This window comes from Oncorhynchus mykiss, chromosome 3, assembly GCF_057628025.1.
Source record: "Oncorhynchus mykiss isolate SJ-2025 chromosome 3, ASM5762802v1, whole genome shotgun sequence".
Classification (NCBI taxonomy): Eukaryota; Metazoa; Chordata; class Actinopteri; order Salmoniformes; family Salmonidae; genus Oncorhynchus; species Oncorhynchus mykiss.
The window spans coordinates 45,683,396-45,702,701 of NC_143024.1; the positions used below are offsets into that span (position 1 = coordinate 45,683,396).

A 19,306-nucleotide genomic window follows, 5' to 3' on the forward strand; every position below is an offset into this window, starting at 1 on the left:
TGCTAAAAGTGTTAGGTTAGCAACAGCAGTGTGTAACTGGTTCAAAAAGATTGATGGCATATGAAATGTGTTTCGTATGGTAACAATATTATTTTTATGAAGTCGTGTATAGTTTTGACAAGTGTTCCATTTTGCAAATGATCTGAAGTGTTGTGCTACTTTGGTGTAGGGTTGTGCTAATTGTGTGTAGTGTTTTGACAAACCGGGCCCTGTTTTCAAAATTGTGCTTAAACAATTGAGAAACTGTAATCCTAGTAAAAACTCCCTGTGTTAGGTCAGTTAGGATCACCACTTTAGTTTAAGAATGTGAAATGTCAGAATAATAGTGAGAATTTATTTCAGCTTTTATTTCTTTCATCAAATTCCCAGTGGGTCAGAAGTTTACATACACTCAATAAGTATTTGGTAGCATTGCCTTTAAATTTAACTTGGGTCAAATGTTTTGGCTAGCCATTCACAAGCTTCCCACAATAAGTTGAGTGAATGTTGGCCCATTCCTCCTGACAGAGCTGGTGCAACGGAGTCAGGTTTGTAGGCATCCTTGCACACGCACTCTTTTTCAGTTCTGCCCACAAATTTTCTATAGGATTGAGGTCAGGGCTTTGTGATGGCCACTCCAATACCTTGCCTTTGTTGTCCTTAAGCCATTTTGCCACAACTTTGGAAGTATGCTTGGGGTCATTGTCCATTTGGAAGACCCATTTGTGACCAAGCTTTAACTTCCTGACTGATGTCTTGAGATGTTGCTTCAATATATCCACCTAATTTTCCTCCCTCATGCCATCTATTTTGTGAAGTGCACCAGTCCCTCTTGCAGCAAAGCACCCCCACAACATGATGCTGCCACCCCCGTGCTTCATGGTTGGGATGGTATTCTTTGACTTGCAAGCCTCCCCCTTTTTCTTCCGAACATAACAATGGTCATTATGGCCAAACAGTTCTATTTCGGTTTCATCAGACCAGAGAACATTTCTCCAAAAAGTACCATCATTGTCCCCATGTGTTGTTGCAAACCGTAGTCTGGCTTTTTTAATGGCAGTTTTGGAGCAGTGGCTTCTTCCTTGCTGAGCGGCCTTTCAGGTTATGTTGATATAGGACTCTTTTTACTGTGGATATAGATAATTTTGTACCTGTTTCCTCTATCTTCACAAGGTCCTTTGCTGTTGTTCTGGGATTGATTTGCACTTTTCGCACCAAAGTACGTTCATCTCTAGGAGTCAGAACGCGTCTCCTTCCTGAGCGGTATGACAGCTGCGTGGTCCCATGGTGTTTATACTGGCGTGCTATTTTTTGTACAGATGAAAGTGGTGCCTTCAGGCGTTTGGAAATTGTTCCCAATGATGAGCCAAACTTGTGGAGGTCTACAATTTTTTTTCTGAGGTCTTGGCTGATTTCTTTTGACTTTCCCATGATGTCAAGCAAAGGGGCACTGAGTTTGAAGGTCGGCCTTGAAATACAGCCACAGGTACACCTCCAATTGACTCAAATTATGTCAATTAGCCTATCAGAACATTCTAAAGCCATGGCATAATTGTTTAAAGACACAGTCAACTTAGTGAATGTAAACATCTGACCCACTGGAATTGTGATACAGTGAATTATAAGTGAAATAATCTGTCTGTAAACAATTGTTGGACAAATTACTTGTGTCATGCACAAAGTAGATGTCCTAACCGACCAAAACTATAGTTTGTCAACAAGAAATTTGTGGAGTGGTTGAAAAACGAGTTTTAATGACTCCAACCTAAGTGTATGTAAACTTCTGACTTCAACTGTACTACCTCAAACCCAAGTATATTGACTTGGTACTGGTACTCCTTGTATATAGCCTTGTTTTCATTTTATTGTGTTACTATTTCCTCTTTAATTTAGCAAATATTTGTCTTACTTTTTAAGCCTTCACTGTTGGGAATGGGCTCGTATGTTAGCATTTCACTTTAAAGTCTGCACCTGTCGTATTCGGCGCATGTGACCAATAACATTTGACTTGACTAATGGTTGCTATGAAACCAACCACTGATTGAACTATTTGACAAAATGCATGTTTCTTATCTTTGTGACGCATAAGATCAAAAACAATCAATATACATGCGAAAACAGAGATATTGAATCAAACAATAAAATAAAATCTACCTGCAGCAGAGCAGGCTGGGAAATATGACAATGAGGCCCCTCCCACATCTGTGGATGACGCCATGAATGTCATTCCCTGTCTCTGCTTATTCTTAATGGAGTTAAAAGCATTCCGTCATAACGAATTCCAGTTATCAACACTAACTCTAGGGTTCGTATCACTCTCTTGAGGGTTAAGATAACTCTCAGTAAGTAAAGGATGTGAATGCTTTGCCTTTGTTTAGCGCTGCTGCTTGTTTAATGGGACTTTGCTAAGCATGCATAATCAAGAGCAGGCTGAGCGGTAGCTAGCGTTAGCAGTTGTGACGGCTGGTGGTGGTGGAGGGGCTAAGGCTAAGCTCTGGGGGGCTCTGGGCTGCTAGGCCCGTGATGGAGCACCACACAGCCACAAACATCCATTCAGCACCCACACGCTCATTAATCCTGCCAAACTCCACTTGTTACCCGCACGCACAGGAAATCATGGGATAGGTAAACACGGAGCGGGCACCATCCATCACACACCCACCCACGCACACACAAACACACACGCTGATAAACACAAATTCACACACACACACGCTGATAAACACTTATTGTATATAATCACATACACACAAATACTGAAACTCATTCAAACATGCACACAACTGCACACGCGTGCATGGTCGCTCACAAACACAACAATTATAGAGCCTCTCTAACTCAGAAGGACCACATTAGGTCTATTGGTTTGGGTAATTCACATCACAAACAGGGATCGTTTGTTTTTAAATGGGGTGTTGCCAAAGTAATGTTGACCTTGTATGATGGACATACTGTAGAGTGTCGATTAACATATAGATAGAGTTAAGTATTATAATATTATATTGAAAATAGTATTCTCATAATGTACGTTGCTCAGAAATACTTCCAATGTTAATACTGGAAAGGTCTACTTGGTTCAGTAGAAAGATATATTGCCACAAGCCCTGGAAGAATCAATAGAATTTGACCTCAGTTTGCCCTCTGCTTGAATGGAGAAGTTATGGGACGGCGCAGGCCTTGACATTAGCTTATTTGATCTGTATTTTCCAAGACACAACAGCTGTCTCTGGCTACCCACTCTCTCTCTTTATCTCTCTCTCTCTCTCTCTCTCTCTCTCTCTCTTCCTTTCCTTGTCTCTCTCTCTCTCTCTCTCTCTCTCTCTCTCTCTCGCTCTCTCACAAAAACATAAACACACACACACACACAGATGATGACAAATGTTGTGCGGTGCTGCGGTGAGCCTCCTCTCTCTCTCTCTCTCTCTCTCTCTCTCTCTCACACACACAAAAATACAAACACACACAGATGATGACAAATGCTGTGCGAGAACAGTTACACAGCTCAATGGGTAGGTACATTCGTAGAACAGATCTGTTATTTCTATAGACCTATCTGACAATATAATTTACACTAGCCATCAGTACATAACATAAAATTTATATTTGACAAGGGGAATAATACCATTCACATGTATTCACTCAGCTAGGAAGGATTTTCACATAATGGACTCGAGCTTGTTTTGCTTTTGTTTTACCATCCTGTGTTCAAAATGGCCACCCTTGCACAGGACAGATGACATATGCTCCCCTACCGCTACTCACATGCTAATAAACTCCATTACAAGGCCTGTAAAAAGGCAGCATGTCCACAAATCAGTCTCAGTCTCTCTCTCTCTCTCCCACAGCCCGTCTCTATTTCACTCAATCCCTATATCACAGCACACACACCCAGGGGGCTCCCCCACCCCCTGCACAGCATTAAATAAGATGCTAAACCTCTCTGAAACACACACACACCTCCCCCTCTCCCTCTGTCCTTTGTCTCGGCTCCCGTGCAGCTGCATGCAGTTGAGAAACTCATAATATTTACCCAGGGAAGCCATGGTCCAGTGACGGCACCTAGCCAGGGCATAGGTCAGAGGTCACAGAGTGGTCCGAGGGCGGTCAGTGGGGAGCAGGTTCAGGTGAACTGAGGTCAGGGTTGACTGGTCTGGGATCAGGTCAGACTGAGGCTACTGGCTGGCCAACAGGGTCACTCTAGAGGGGGTATGTTAGTGTGATAAACTGGTCTAAGACCAGATTTCCTCTTTGGTTATAACCTTAGTAATTGTGGGATTTAGAATAGAATCTGACACAGGATCATTTCTAACTACACCGCGCTGCACAGCCCAGCAGACAGATGGAGAGTACTACTGTGGCTATACCTGCCTCTCACCTCAACTCACAGCTCACAAACTATTATACAGCGGGGCCGCGTACACTGTCAATCACGGGTAACCTCTCCGTCACTGAAAATCGCAGAAAATACGCACACGCACACACACCTACTTACACATCCACACAGCCCATCACATGCACACACATGCAACCACTTTCCCACCCGCACAGCCCTTCTCCTCAGTCTACTAGTACACACACACACACACACACACACACACACACACACATACACACACACACACACACACACACACGCACAGAGCCTTATAAACACACACACACACACACACACACACACACAAACACACACACTCACACACAGAGCCCTGGCACACGGAGTGGCGATGCCATCATGGAGTAGTAAAGCATTACCCTCTGTGTGGCTGGAGCCTCTCCAGAAATAGCCTCTGTAATGTATTCTCAGTGCGACCGTCGCTTTTGCACAATGGTGCCCTTAATAACACTCCATTTCTGTTGGCATAAATAAGGGCTGCATTTCCATCTTATTTCATGCAAATGAGCGCGGGGGCAGCCTAAACAAGTAGTGGGTATATACTGTTGTGTGCAGTAGTGGTGGTGTGACTGGGGGGAGGTTATGTAAGGTTACGTTCAGGCATTAACGCCACATTTTTAAGGTTAGGGTTAAGTTCAGGCATTAACTCCAAATGGTTAAGGTAACAGTTAAGGTTTGGGATAGGCTTAAAACTAAAATATCAAAAACAACTTTCTATCACTGGATTCAAACTTTGGAATCAGAGGCAGATGCTTACGCCAATCCGCCATCCCTGTCCACAGCACCCTAGCAAAACCCAAACCTACTTGAAGGTAACAGCGCTCAAGGTTGCCCCTAGTGGCCGGGTTTCCACGTCGTCTCCCGATGTCCTGAGACATGGATGGACGTTGAATACTGACCTTTATCATAGGTGACCTGGCTGTGGAGAGACGCCACAATGTGCCAACGACAGACAGCGCTGCGGTGAGAGACATCGTCACATAACCCATACCTGCGCCACTACAGGGAGCAGCCACCAAACCCACATAGATCCTGGCTAATGTTTCTCTAGATACACACAAATACATACACAAGTCCCCGTGAGAGAGAGAGAAGCAAGTAGGCCTCTCAGCCACCATCTTACTCAATCCCAATGGCCCAATCCTTACGTTGTGGTTGGAAGTCTATTATATATGTTGTGGTTGGAAGTTCATTCATTCAGTGCAATGATAATGGAGGCTTGACCTTGAGACCAAAGCCGTGAGGCTGGCCACATGTTGTTCTGAAAATGCATTAATTTACTGTAGGGTGTTGTGAAAGACTGCCACACACACAACTACTACAGGCATATGGAGGTTGAGGTTCTATGTTGGGTGAGGTGGTTGTGGAGGTGGAGAAAAGGATGAGGGTGGATGAGGAGGAATAGTGGGAGAGGATAGGAGAGGAAAGGAAAAGAGCGGAAAGCCAAGGTTTACAAGGGGTGGATGGTACACTCTGGTTCCAAAAAAGTTATTCAGCTGTTCCAGTAGGAGAACCCTTTTTGATTCCAGGGAGAACCCTTTTTGGTTCAACGTAAAAACCCTCTGAGGAAAGGGTCCAAAAGGCTTCTACCTGGAACCAAAAGGCTTCTAGCTGGAACCAAAAAGGGTTCTTCAAAGGGTTCTCTCCTATGAGGACAGCCAAAGAACATTTTTTTTCTAAGAGTGTAGTCAGATAAAACAGCTCGACTCTCTCTGAGGAAAGGTTCATGTCTCTCACTATCCCTTTCAATAACCCCCCCCCCCCCCCCCCCCCCCCTTTATATCCCTCCCGCTCTCTCTCTTTCTGCAGTGGTTAAATCATAAATTGCCCATTCTATATCTGCATTTCCCTGTCTCTCCCTCGATCCCTTTTATTCTCCCCCCTTTCCATCACCCAGCATTTGCTTTTGCCCCCACTCCCTCTATCTTACTTTTATAATCATTCTCTCTCTGTCCCCTCCTCTCTCCTATCCTCCCACTTTGTCCCCTCCCTGCATTCTCTTCTGTTATAATACTAGTAATCTCGCAAGCCATATTCAAAGTCTCGAGGGAACCAGGGATGTTACGGCAGATGAGTGTGGGTGGGTGGTGATGGAGAGCCTGTACAGTACGTAGAGAAGAGTGGTCACAGTGACCTTCTGACCTCCATGAGATGAGAAGTGTAGAGGGTTGAGCAGTAGGTGTGGAGGAGGCCGCTAATAGCAAAATCCTCCGATCGCTGGGGGCACCACAGAACCAACAATGCTCGGCAGAGCTAGAGGAGCCAGGGAGGGTCCCAGTAAACCAATACACACCACCGCCACCCACGTCATTTAGCTTTAGCACGTTCCCACATCCCAGCTATAGAGAACAAAAAACATAAAGTGACCCTGCCACTGCCAGCGCTTTCTTTCTCCCCTCTCCACTCTCTCTCTCTCTCCCCCCATCACTCTCCGCCTCACTGTGTGAAATCAAATTTCCATGTGGCTCCAGTATCTGTTGCACAGCGAGGCGATTTATCAGGGATGCAAAGAGCATGCAAAAACAATCTTTATTACATCCATTTCCTGCTTGTCAGCTGGGATCATGTTGGCTGTTCATTAAAGGCGCGGTGCAGGTGAGGAGAATGCCTCCCGATGCCTTGATAGATTGTCTGCTCCCCCGCCGTGACAGCGGCTGGATGGATTGAACAGCGGGGGGTGATGTGGGGGTGGGGAGTGGGGGGCGGGGCGGGGGGGGGGGGGATGAAGGGGGGAGGAAAAGCGCTGACTCCAGTCACTCCCCCTGTCAGAAAGATTTTTACAGTGTCATTTTATACCAAACAACTAGGCTACCCACATACACAAATCTCACACCTACAACACGAGCAATCATGCACTCACACACATGGAAGCAAGCGTGGATATACTATCTGTGCACACGTGCACACACACACACACACACACACACACACACACACAGACACACGCGTATACACACACACACACACACACACACACATTTACAGGATGGGTTAAACTGATGTCAAAAGCCAACTGACTGCACATACAAACACACACACATAGAAATGACCACAAACACAAAGTGTTAAGATTTGTACCCTGTAACCATTTCCACTCGTGTCATTATCGGATATTGTTATGGAATCTCGGGTACTCAATAACTATTAAACAAAATGCTTGTATGTGGATATACTGTTTGTAAAAGGCTCATAGATAAAACACATTAAACAAATATCCCCTTGACATTAAATAATACAAACTAGGGTGCGATAAAATAAATCAAATGTGGAAAAATGGCTGTCTTTATTATTGCATCGCTGACAATTAACCAGCAGCACTACAGATGCATCATACTACTAATTCTTTAAGTCGACTAAATACTTTTATTTGGCCACCAAGGTGACAACATAAATGCTTGTCATGTAAGTAATGTATACCTACTGTATATCACCTCAATTAGATAAGGTGGTATGGCAATACAATATACAGTGCTTCTACTTAAGCCTCTGTAAATGGTTTTATACCGTATCATGCCATGATGTTAGAAGGCGTTAATTGCTCCATGATACTTCGTAAGAGTCTGTGAATGCTAATAATGGTGTTATGTCTACTAGATCACTTTGGAATATTGGTCTCAAATACTGTACCTATGAAATACAAACAAACACCCACCTATACACAGGACCCTGGGACTAAACACCTCCCTCTGCAACTGGATCCTTGACTTCATGACGGAACGCCCCCAGGTGGTAAGGGTAGGTAGCAACACAGGGGCCCCTCAGGGGTGCGTGCTTAGTCCCCTCCTATACTCCCTGTTGACTCATGACTGCACAGCCCGGCACGACTCCAACACCATCATTAAGTTTGCCGATGACACAACAGTGGTAGGCCTGATCACCGACAACGATGAGACAGCCTATAGGGAGGAGGTCAGAGACCTGGCCATGTGGTGCCCGGACTACAACCTCTCCCTCAACGTGATCAAGACAAAGGAGATGATTGTGAACTACAGGAAAAGGAGAACCGAGCACGCCCCCATTCTCATCGACGGGGCTGTAGTGGAGCAAGTTGAGAGCTTCAAGTTCCTTGGTGTCCACATCACCATCAAACTAACATGGTCCAAGCACACCAAGACAGTCGTGAAGAGGGCACGACAAAACCTATTCCCACTCAGGTGACTGAAAAGATTTGACATGGGTACTCAGATCCTCAAAAGGTTCTACAGCTGCACCATCGAGAGCATCCTGACTGGTTGCATCATTGCCTGGTATGGCAACTGCTCGGCCTCCGACCGCAAGGCACTACAGAGGGTCTTCCTCTGCCAAGCTTCCTGTCATCCAGGACCTCTAAACTAGGCGGTGTCAGAGGAAGGGTCTAAAAATTGTGAAAGACTCCAGCCACCCAAGTCATAGACTGTTCTCTCTGCTACAGCACGGCAAGTGGTACCGGAGGGCCAAGTCTAGTTCCAAGATGCTTCTAAACAGCTTCTACCCCCTAGCCATAAGACTACTGAACATCTAATCAAATGACTACCCAGACTATTTGCACCCCCCCCCCCCCCCGTTACACTGCTGCTACTCTCTGTTATTATCTATGCATACGTCACTTTAATAACTCTACCTACATGTATACATTACCTCAATCATCTTGACTAACCGGTGCCCCCGCACATTGACTCTGTACTGGTACCCCCTGTATATAGCCTATTGTTATTTTTGCTGCTGCTCTTTAATTATTTGTTACTTTTATTTCTTATTTTTGTAGGTATTTTTCTTAAAACTGCATTGTTGGTTAAGGGCTTGTAAGGAAGCATTTCACTGTAAGGTCTACACCTATTGTATTCGGCGCATGTGACAAATACAATTTGATTTGATTTGAGATAGCATGTCACCTTTGTAGCCTTTCCCCATCCAACTGAGTTCCTATTGTCTCGGTTCCAATGACATGCAATGGCAGTGGTGTATGGTTTATATGGTAGGTAGGGAATGGATGTTTGAGTGCATCAGGAGAGAGATGAACAGTGGCCAATCAGTGTTGATGGTGTGGTGACAGGGACACTCTGGGATGGTGGGGCATCGCCATTAGCTGATTAATCTGCCCAGCACTCCGGATCACATCTCATGATCATCATAATATTACTAAATGACTTCAGTAGATGTTGAAGTGCAATGCATTGGACGTGAAGAATTGTGTTTTTTGCATTTCATGAAGTTCGCTCTCCTTTCACGTGATTGACTAAGGACTTTTAGTTCCGTAGATCGTCAATATGATAATACTGTGTATTATAATAACAATATATAGGTAACATTGTGGGGAACTGGTATAGTACATCTTCTTTAGCCAAAGCTCAGAGTTCTATGACACTGAGTCGGTTGCTCAGCAACAACACAGCTGCAGGCACCATGCTGCCAGTCATAGGCCAGTCAATTCCTCCTTTGGTCGTCTTTCCTTCCAGTTCTCTGCTGCCAATGACTGGAACGCACTGCAAAAATCTCTGAAGCTGGAGACTCATATCTCCCTCACTAGCTTTAAGCACCAGCTGTCAGAGCAGCTCACAGATCACTGCATCTGTACATAGCCCATCTGTAAACAGCCCATCTATCTACCTACCTCATCCCCATACAGTATTTATTTATTTATCTTGCTCCTTTGCACCCCAGTATCTCTACTTGCACATTCATCTTCTGCACATCTACCATTCCAGTGTTTAATTGCTATATTGTAATTACTTCGCCACCATGACCTATAGAACTGGTAAGGCAATACGCCTTAACTCCCTTATCTTACCTCATTTGCACTCACTGTATATAGACTTTTGTTTTCTTTTGTTCTACTGTCTTATTGACTATGTTTTGTTTTTTCCATGTGTAACTCTGTGTTGTATGTGTTGAATTGCTATTCTTTATCTTGGCCAGGTCGCAGTTGCAAATGAGAACTTGTTCTCAACTGGCCTACCTGGTTAAATAAAGGTGAAATAATTTTTTTTTTAAATAATAAAAAATAAAAAATGACAAGGTAGCCAGACTACATACAGGATAAACACTGCAGTTAGCTACGCTAGCCTCGACACATGACATTTTTAACAACGCTTTTTTTCTGATAATTAGTTCATTGCATCCGCTGTGGAGCCCAGTTTCATAATATGAGCATATTTCCCAGCTGCTTTCCATCGTTTTAAAGTAATCATGAAAAAAACAGGCCTTATGTTAGGGCATTTTTCACCCTGCCAGCTCCTATTAGTTCTATTGAGCACCATGGCACCAACTCACCTTCCGAATGTTCTATTCCCAGTTTATTGTTCTACGTCACAATGCTATTGTTGGCAATGAGACCTGCCCACGTTGTTTATAGTTTGAACGTAAACAACAGCAAAAAATTACTCATAAAACTCTGAGGTCGTCCCATTGTTTCTTATAGGGGAAATACAGGTATGTTTGTCTATTTCGGCAAATATCTCGCAATGTGTATATGTAACAGTATAACTTTAGTCCGTCCCCTCACCAAGGACCCTCTGCACACATAGACAACTGACACCCACGAAGCATCGTTACCCATTGCTCCACAACAGCCACAGCCCTTGCAGAGGAAGGGGAACCACTACTTCAAGGTCTCAGAGCGAGTGACATCACCAATTGAAACACTATTAGCGCGCACCACTGCTAACTAGCTAGCCATTTCACATCGGTTACACTCACCCCCCTTTTGACCTCATCCGATTGAAACGATGTTAGCGCGCACCACCGCTAACTAGCTAGCCATTTCACATCGGTTACATACTGTACATTTGGATTTTTTCAAGTCAGACGCCATTTTAATCATGAGAATCTCCTCTTTCTAATGATGTAAGACAGCGAGGGCAGCGAGCTAAGTTGTTATCAAATGCTAGCCCCAAAATACTTTTTGCCCTTGGAACGCTGAGCTCCCCCCAATGTTTTCCTATGGAGAGGTCTATTTCGCCAAATATCTCACAATGTGTATATTTCGATTTTTTTAAGTTTCGAATAAATTCCAGATCTGGCATACACTCTCTCTCCTGTCGTCTTGTCTTTCTTATACTTATACCCGAGTGGCGCAGTAGTCTAAGACACTGCATCTCAGTGCAAGAGGTGTCACTGCAGCACCAGGTTTGAATCTAAGCTGCATCACATCCGGCTGTGATTAGGAGTCCCATAGGGCGGCGCACAATTGGCCCAGCGTCGTCTGGGTTTGGCCGAGGTAGGTCGTCATTGTAAATAAGAATTTGGTCTTAACTGACTTGCCTAGTTAAATAAAGGTTAAATAAATAAAAAATACTCCACATTTGTGCTGACAGATCAACAGTTTCAAATTACTTTTCAGTATGTTCACAGAAAATCTGAAGTTGCCATACACAAGTGAAAAGTAGTCAGGGGGTTGCACATGGTGCACCAAGGTAAAACAACATCAGAATCATTGCTTGCATGACATGCTGCGTGCCAACCTGGTCTCATAGACTAGACGTAACATAGTTGAAGTAAATCCGGGACACTGAAATTAGTATGATATGTTACGTTTGCTGTATATATTTTTGATATTGCAAATGTGCATTATTGTTGCGTTACCATCTTTATTGCAAAAATAAATACAAATGCGAACATCACTTTATTTAGCGACACATTATTTTGACAGAGGCAATGAACTGTCCATTGATCAGCACAGCAAATGATAAAACAGGAATACAGACAGACTCTATCTATCTGAGCTACTGTGTCCAACATGACATGTATTGCTAAAATAGAGGTTTAACTTCTCTAGGGTAGGGGGCAGCATTTGGAATTTTGGATAAAAAGCATGCCCAAATTAAACTACCTTCTACTCAGGCCCAGAAGATAGGATATGCATATATGTATACATATGTAGATTTGGATAGACAACACTCTAAAGTTTCCAAAACTGTTAAAATAATGTCTGTGAGTATAACAGAACTGATTTGGCAGGCGATAACCAGAGAAAAATCCATTCAGGAAGTAGGATTTTTTGTGTGTAGTTTTCTATTCAAATCCATTACAGTATCCATTGACTTCAGACTCAAATTGCAGTTCCCATGCCTTCCACTAGATGTCAACAGTCTTTAGAAATTGTTTCAGGCTTGTATTCTGAAAAATTAGGGAGTAAGAGCAGTCTGAATGAGTGGACCCTGCCATGTCACAGAGCTTTTTCATGCTCGCAACCAGAGAGAGTGCCTTTCTTGTTTACCTTTTATATTGACTACGTTATTGTCCGGTTGAAATATTATCGATTATTTAGGCTAAAAACAACCTGAGGATTGAATATAAACATCGTTGGACATGTTTCTATGAACTTTACGGATACAATTTGGATTTTTTTGTCTGCCTGTTGTGACTGCGTTTGAGCCTGTGGATTACTGAAGAAAACAAGCGAACAAAACGGAGGATTTCGGATATAAAGAGAGACTTTATCGAACAAAAGGAACATTTATTGAATATGAATGTCTTCTGAGTGCAAACATATGAAGATCATCAAAGGTAAGTGATTGTTTTATCTTTATTTCTGACTTGTGTAACTCTTCTACTTGGCTGGTTGCTGTTTGTAATAATTTGTCTGCTGGGGCTATGTTATCAAATAATTGTAAGGTATGCTTTCACCATAAAGCATATTTGAAATCTGACACCGTGGTTAGATTCACAAGAAGTTAATCTTTAAACCTATGTAAAATAGTTGTATCTTTTATGACTTTTTATAATGAGTATTTCTGTATTTGAATTTGGCGCTCTGCAATCTCACTGGACGTTGGCCAGGTGGGACGCTAGCGTCCCACATACCCTAGAGAGGTTAAGGAAATACAGGCATGCACCACATTACTACAATACAAAGCAGCTCAATCAAGCCTGATGGTCTTGTAAGTATAAAAGAAAAGCTTGCTTTCATTTAATTTCAAAAAGCATGAGAAGTTAGTGTAATGGAATAATGTCTTACTGTGGTGTGTGAAGAATCCAATATTTTACCTTGTATGAGGTACAAATCACATTATTATAGAAGCACCTCCTCTAAGAGTATGAATTAGGATGTTTGAGAAGGTTTGAATCCTAAGCAAACTGCCTACACATAATTTGAAGTACAATGCCAACATAGCTACTGTAGTAGGTCAAAGCTGTGCGCTGGAAAACCTTGGTAGAGCATGGGTGGAATAGGCACTGTAGTGCACTTTTTTTTTTTTTTGGCTTCAGACCAATGCCTATTCTCACTGTTTTTAATTAAATTCTGTCTAGGTTTAAGCCACTAAATATAAACATTTAGAATTAATCAAATGGTTTAAAGTTATGATTTTGTTCTTATTAGTAATTAATCCATGACATACAATATTGATATAAAGTATCATACTATTTTTTTTAGTATAATGTTGCAGTATAAAACAATTATTAGTGGTTGAAACACACACTCAGACAAACACACACATGCACAAGCACACACACACACACACACTCTCATTCAAGTAGCGTATACCCAGATTGGAGGTGATGGGGTACATTTGATAGAACTCTGTGCAAGAATAGTCTCAGGCTCTGATTACATTACCTATAAAAGAGAAGGATGGAAATAGAGGAGGGAGGAATGGAGGGAAGGAGCAGAGGGGGTCACCCCCGCTATTAAAATCAATAAGCATTGATTCAAAGGTGGCTAAAGGTGATGTGTGTGTACATGATCCTTCAGGTCTCTGACTCTCAGACATACTAGAGACATAGGGAGAGAGTGGGGGGGGGGGGGTAGAGAGAGACAGCGAGAGAGATAGAGAGGAGTGCATCTAGAGAAAGGTAAGATGATGGCTTGGCAGAAACAAAATAAAAGAAGGAAGGAAGGAATGAATGAATAGAGAGAAATAAAGAGCAGAGAGAGAAAAGAGAGAAAGATAGAGGGAGAATTTATGCTTGGTGGAATCAATACAGAGGTGGAACAGAGAACAATGGCCTCAGAGGAGAGGAGAGTCAGTGATGCAGGTCTAATACTCTCTCTTTCTCTCTCTCTCTCTCTCTCTCTCTCTCTCTTCCCCCTTCTCTTCCTCTATTGTATTCTTTCATCCTCTCTCACTCTCTCTCCTTGTTCTTTTTCGTCCTCTCCATGCTTAATCTCTCTCCCTCTCTCTCTTTCTCTGTACCTGTATCCTTGTCTTTCGCCCTCTCTCACTCTCCCTCCCAGCATCCTGTTCTCTCTCTCTGTCTCTCCCCCTCTCTAGCCACCTCTCTCTCTCTCTTTCTCCGTCTCTCAGTATGCAGAGCAGATAGGAGTCATCCGCCTACAGCAAACCTGCCATGACACGGAGCCACTTCCTCACGGAAAACAAATCTCACACGACACAATTCAGCTACACACATGCGCAAGCACACACACTGACATACAAGCATTCACACACACACACACACACACACACACACACACACACACACACACACACACACACACACACACACACACACACACACACACACACACACACACACACACACACACACACACACACACACACACACACACACACACACCCAACCACTTCTCAATTTCTATCAGCACTTGAGTGTACCCAGGCCTTAATTAGTTCTTGATGAATGAGCCCATAAGATGCTGTTCTTTCATTTCCCTTGTTGCCAGATATTCCACTAATCGTAGTGAAAAGTATCCTTATTGCGCTGCTGTGACTGAGAGGCGACCAGTACCAGACACTCTGATTGGCTGGCTTGGCTAAATAACACCACTCCACTCCAACAGAAGAAGAGGAGGACGGGATAAGATACATACAATTTTTACACTGACTCCCTGACTTGCTCCTTCAGACTTTCTACACATCCTCTCAAATAAACGACTTACACTAAAAACAGATTTGGATGTCTAAATATACACATCTGAAACCGCTTGTATTAGTCCTTAGCTAATACAATAACGGTCATTTTTCCCAAACACCTTATTGTGTTAATGAAGGCAGAGGATCCACAGGAGAGGAGATTAGAATACAAAACAAATAAATAATGATGTTCATTAATACAGAAAACAAAATGCTCTTGTCTCTGCCTTGCATGGCTGAGCCACGTTCAGTAGGCAATGGCTGTGTAAGAGAGGCATGTTTGTTCTATGTTATTCACTTCTATCTGTAACATCATGCGCTGCTTAACGTGGCCCTGTCTTGTATTGTATTGGTCTTGACTTTACCGTCATCGATGATGCTGACCACCACTCCGTTCCCTGTGATGTTCCTGCTCCACACTGGCATCACGTTCAGGTCAAAGTGACTGGAGCTGTATTGGCCATGGTTGAACTGTAGTAAAACACAGGCACATAGAGTAAAACACAGTCACAAACACACACGCACATCATATGTCACAAAGATAATAGCTATGTGACAAAACGTGTACACTCTTAGAGGAAAGATGACACCTAAAAGGGTTCTTCGGCTGTCCTCATAGCATAACCCTTTGAAGAACACTTTTTGGTGCCAGGGTAGAAACCTTTTGGTTCCTGGAACCAAAATGTTTCTACTACTGTACTATCACATAACAAATTATATGTCCCTCAGTTATGGCCCTTTAAATCCACTTCTTACTCCCTCATCCGCTCACTCCCTCTCTTCTCTCACTCCTTAAGTCACTCACTCCTGTAGCGCTATTTAAATCCATTCAGGTAGGGAAGCCTTTTCACCCTCTTTTGTTCAACACTCTGCCAACAAAAGGCATCACAGAACCTACCTTAGTGGCCACTGAATCTCATGCTAAGTAGAAGTTGAGAACCAAAGCGGGTTGACAAGATGAGGAGAAATGCAGTCAGTCAAAAGGGGGAATGTGTGTGTATTTTTGTGTTTGTGTGCATATGTGTGTGCGTGTCCGTCCATGTATGCGTGTGTGTTTTCCTCAGTGTGTGTGTGTGTAAGTGTGTACCAGAACGTCACAGACCCTTGACTAAACACAGTGCTGAAAAGGTTCAGGGTAGCGCTCGAGGGAGGCCCTACTCTGCGCACATCAAAACAGCCTCCATAACACACCCCGTGTGGCGAGGAGACAGAGTAGAGAGAGCCAGGAGCAGAACTACCCATAAGCCTCTCTGCTCCCCACAACCAACACACAGCGCACCGTTCAGTCACACACACACACAAAAACACCGTAAACCCACACGGGCACAAAACAAACAAGAGCCTTCCCCAAAATGTCAAACCCCTCACATGCACAAAGACAATTTGATATTTAAAGTGAGTGTTTTGAGAGGTTTCTATTCTGTTGTTGTTCTCCAGAATGAAGAGAGAGGGGAAGAGAGAGAAAGACAGAGAAGAAGAGTGGAGAGAGGGAAAATAAAGCAAGGAGAAGAGAAAAAAAGGGAGAAACGGCGAGAGAGAGAGAAAGAGAGGTAAAGAGCGAAAGTTAATGAGCGAGGGGGGGAGGTGGAATGAGGAGAGGAGAAAAAATGGGGAAGAGAGCAAAAAAGAGATGTAGAGAGTGAGGGAGAGCAGCTCAGATGAGTCTAACTAAACACAATAGATAAATAGTGCTCTGTGGGAGGGGGGGGGGGTGTGTGCCAGGGGAGCAGCGCTGCTTTGTAGTGGGAGAAGAAAAGGCCTGCCAGATGAATGGAGCCAGCGTCCACCAGAACAGGCCTGGCCCTAGGGAATCCACCAGCACACTGGGGGGACGGCGCTCAGCATACGGGCGGATGGATACACACACACACACACAGAAATAAGTGCACACACACTTTCACGCATACAGAAAAACCCACATACATGCACACAAGTAGCCTACATACACACCCACACACATATACACAGTGGCAACCCGTCATTCAGGGCAGGTGGGGGAGAACCACACCTTTTTTGAGCCCCACATTTTTGGCAGAAAAAAAAAACATGTTTTTGCCTGTTTGCATGTTATTTTGGCATTAATACGTATCACATATCAGTTTGCTAACAATGTTCAAAAATATATATATCATTGATTTAATAAAGCCGCATACAAACATGGTCTCTTTTTTTTGTTTTCTTGAGTAAGGCAGCTCCAAAATGCAGGTGTTTCAGCCTAGCTCAGTGCTTTCTGTGGCGGTGGGGCAAGTCAAAAGAAAATACGGAGCGCTGCGCCGTGATTGGCTCAGTGTTCTGTCACTCATGGGGACACTACGTCACTGCCAAGACTAAGGGTAGAGTTACATTAGAAGTACCCATCCAAGAAGGCTCCATGTCATTGGCAACAGATAGCATTATATGTACATTAGCTTTTAATGGACTGATCATGTCAACATCATACTTTAAAAATCTAATCTAGCAGTCATCATCATGAATCAAGTTGACAATCTACTGATAAATCATTTTTAATCCTTGTCATTTGAAGAGAAATAATGAAGAGAAATTATACATAAAATGTATCGGTGCTCATCGGACATTGGACATAAACATTACACAACAAGTTGGAAATCACAAATTCAACAATGAGTGGTGTGGAACGAATCCGTGATCGTGGCTAACTGCAAGCATTGCAAAGCAATCACTAGACTGCTATTCAGTGGAGTGGCTGTGTGGTCCCAAATCTAGGATTCAGGGGCTATTTTCTAAGTTTAAAATGATAAACATTCAACATTGGCCATGCTGTCAACGAAGCATGATTTGTGCCGCGCTCAAAACAGCAGTTAACTCGGAACTGCGAAAACTTGACTTCAGTGAGTTTAAGACAACTGGGAAGTCGGGAATAAATGAGCTCCGACTGGGAAAATGTGTCTTTGAACGGTCGTCCAACTCGGAATTGTAATTCCAGCCTCTTTCTAGACTAGAGCTACGACCTGAAGATCAATGACGTCATCATGATCAACCTTGTTTTTTTTCAGAGCTCCCAGGTGTTTTTAAAGCACCATAAATCCAGAGAATGCCAGACTTTGATGACAAAAGGACGCCACCTTCCTGTTCAAGTGAGCACAGCACAACAAGGTGAGTCCTAAAATGTATTGTATGCTGCTGCAAAAATTGTGTAATATGCCAGGGAGTTATGTGTACTGTAGCTAAGAAAGTAATACTAAGTGCATGTTGTCTAGTAAGATGTTAGTAGCCCATGTGCCTCACCCTAATAATTTGGTCTATTTCCCCCTCTTAATTTTGTCTACTGTTCCGATTTAATGGTGCACATGTAGCTTATAATCTGTTTTAGAGAAATGTAATCATCGAATATTGTTAGAGCTTTTATTGTCTGCTTATATGCCCCCTTTATTTTTCCTACGGTTCTGACTTGGTGTACAGGGAGAACACTGTAAGAACGGCCCATGTTCTAAATTCTGTCGCTGTACATTTCAAAGTGCTAAACAAATAGATATATTGACTACGTTCATCCTAGCTCGCTCATTAATGTCTTAATCGAAATTATGAATTGCCTCTTATCTGTTTGTTGTCCCCTTATGCCATAGTTTGCACATCTCAATTGTCAGTAGAAACCACATTTGTTTAAGCAAGGCAGCCATGTCATCTATGTTTTTTTAAAGGCAGAAAATTAGGCTGAATTAACTGTTTTGCTGCCAGAAAAGGCTCCGCTGATAGCCAGGTGTAGCTGTGGTAAGATGTTGGGACAGCTTTAAGTAGGCCCTAACAGTTTGTGGGCACCGTTTGTCACCGTTTTTCCCCACCAAGATTCACATGCTAAAATCACCACTGCATATACACATGCACGCACAAGCACACACACACAAAATGCACATGCGCAGATACACTTCCACTCACGCCCAAACAAACATTTCACACACAAATACACAACTTCCAGAGAGAACAACATTGACAGAACAACACTGGATACGTAGGAGCGTAGAATATACTGTATGCGTGTTACAAGTGCATGTGACACTGTCAGGATACCAATCATAGACGTAGACCAACTGTGAGTGAGTAGACAAACACACACTATGAGATCAGATACAGTAGAGTTAAACACACACACCACATCCGGTCCTGGCAGGCTACCAACCCTGGG

General features: G+C 43.2%; 1 protein-coding gene across 1 annotated transcript in view; it reads right to left on the minus strand.

Moving 5' to 3' along the window:
• Nucleotides 1-2,426: 2,426 nt before the first annotated feature.
• LOC149984560 (neuroendocrine convertase 1-like) overlaps nucleotides 2,427-19,306 on the minus strand; it is a 44,396-nt gene continuing 27,516 nt past the window's right edge. Inside the window, exons 6-7 of the mRNA XM_090230582.1 lie at nucleotides 15,531-15,636; nucleotides 2,427-2,569 (exon numbers count right to left, since the gene is read on the minus strand). Of these exons, the coding sequence (XP_090086708.1) occupies nucleotides 2,427-2,569; nucleotides 15,531-15,636 (249 nt within the window). The remainder of the gene's footprint in view (nucleotides 2,570-15,530; nucleotides 15,637-19,306) is intronic.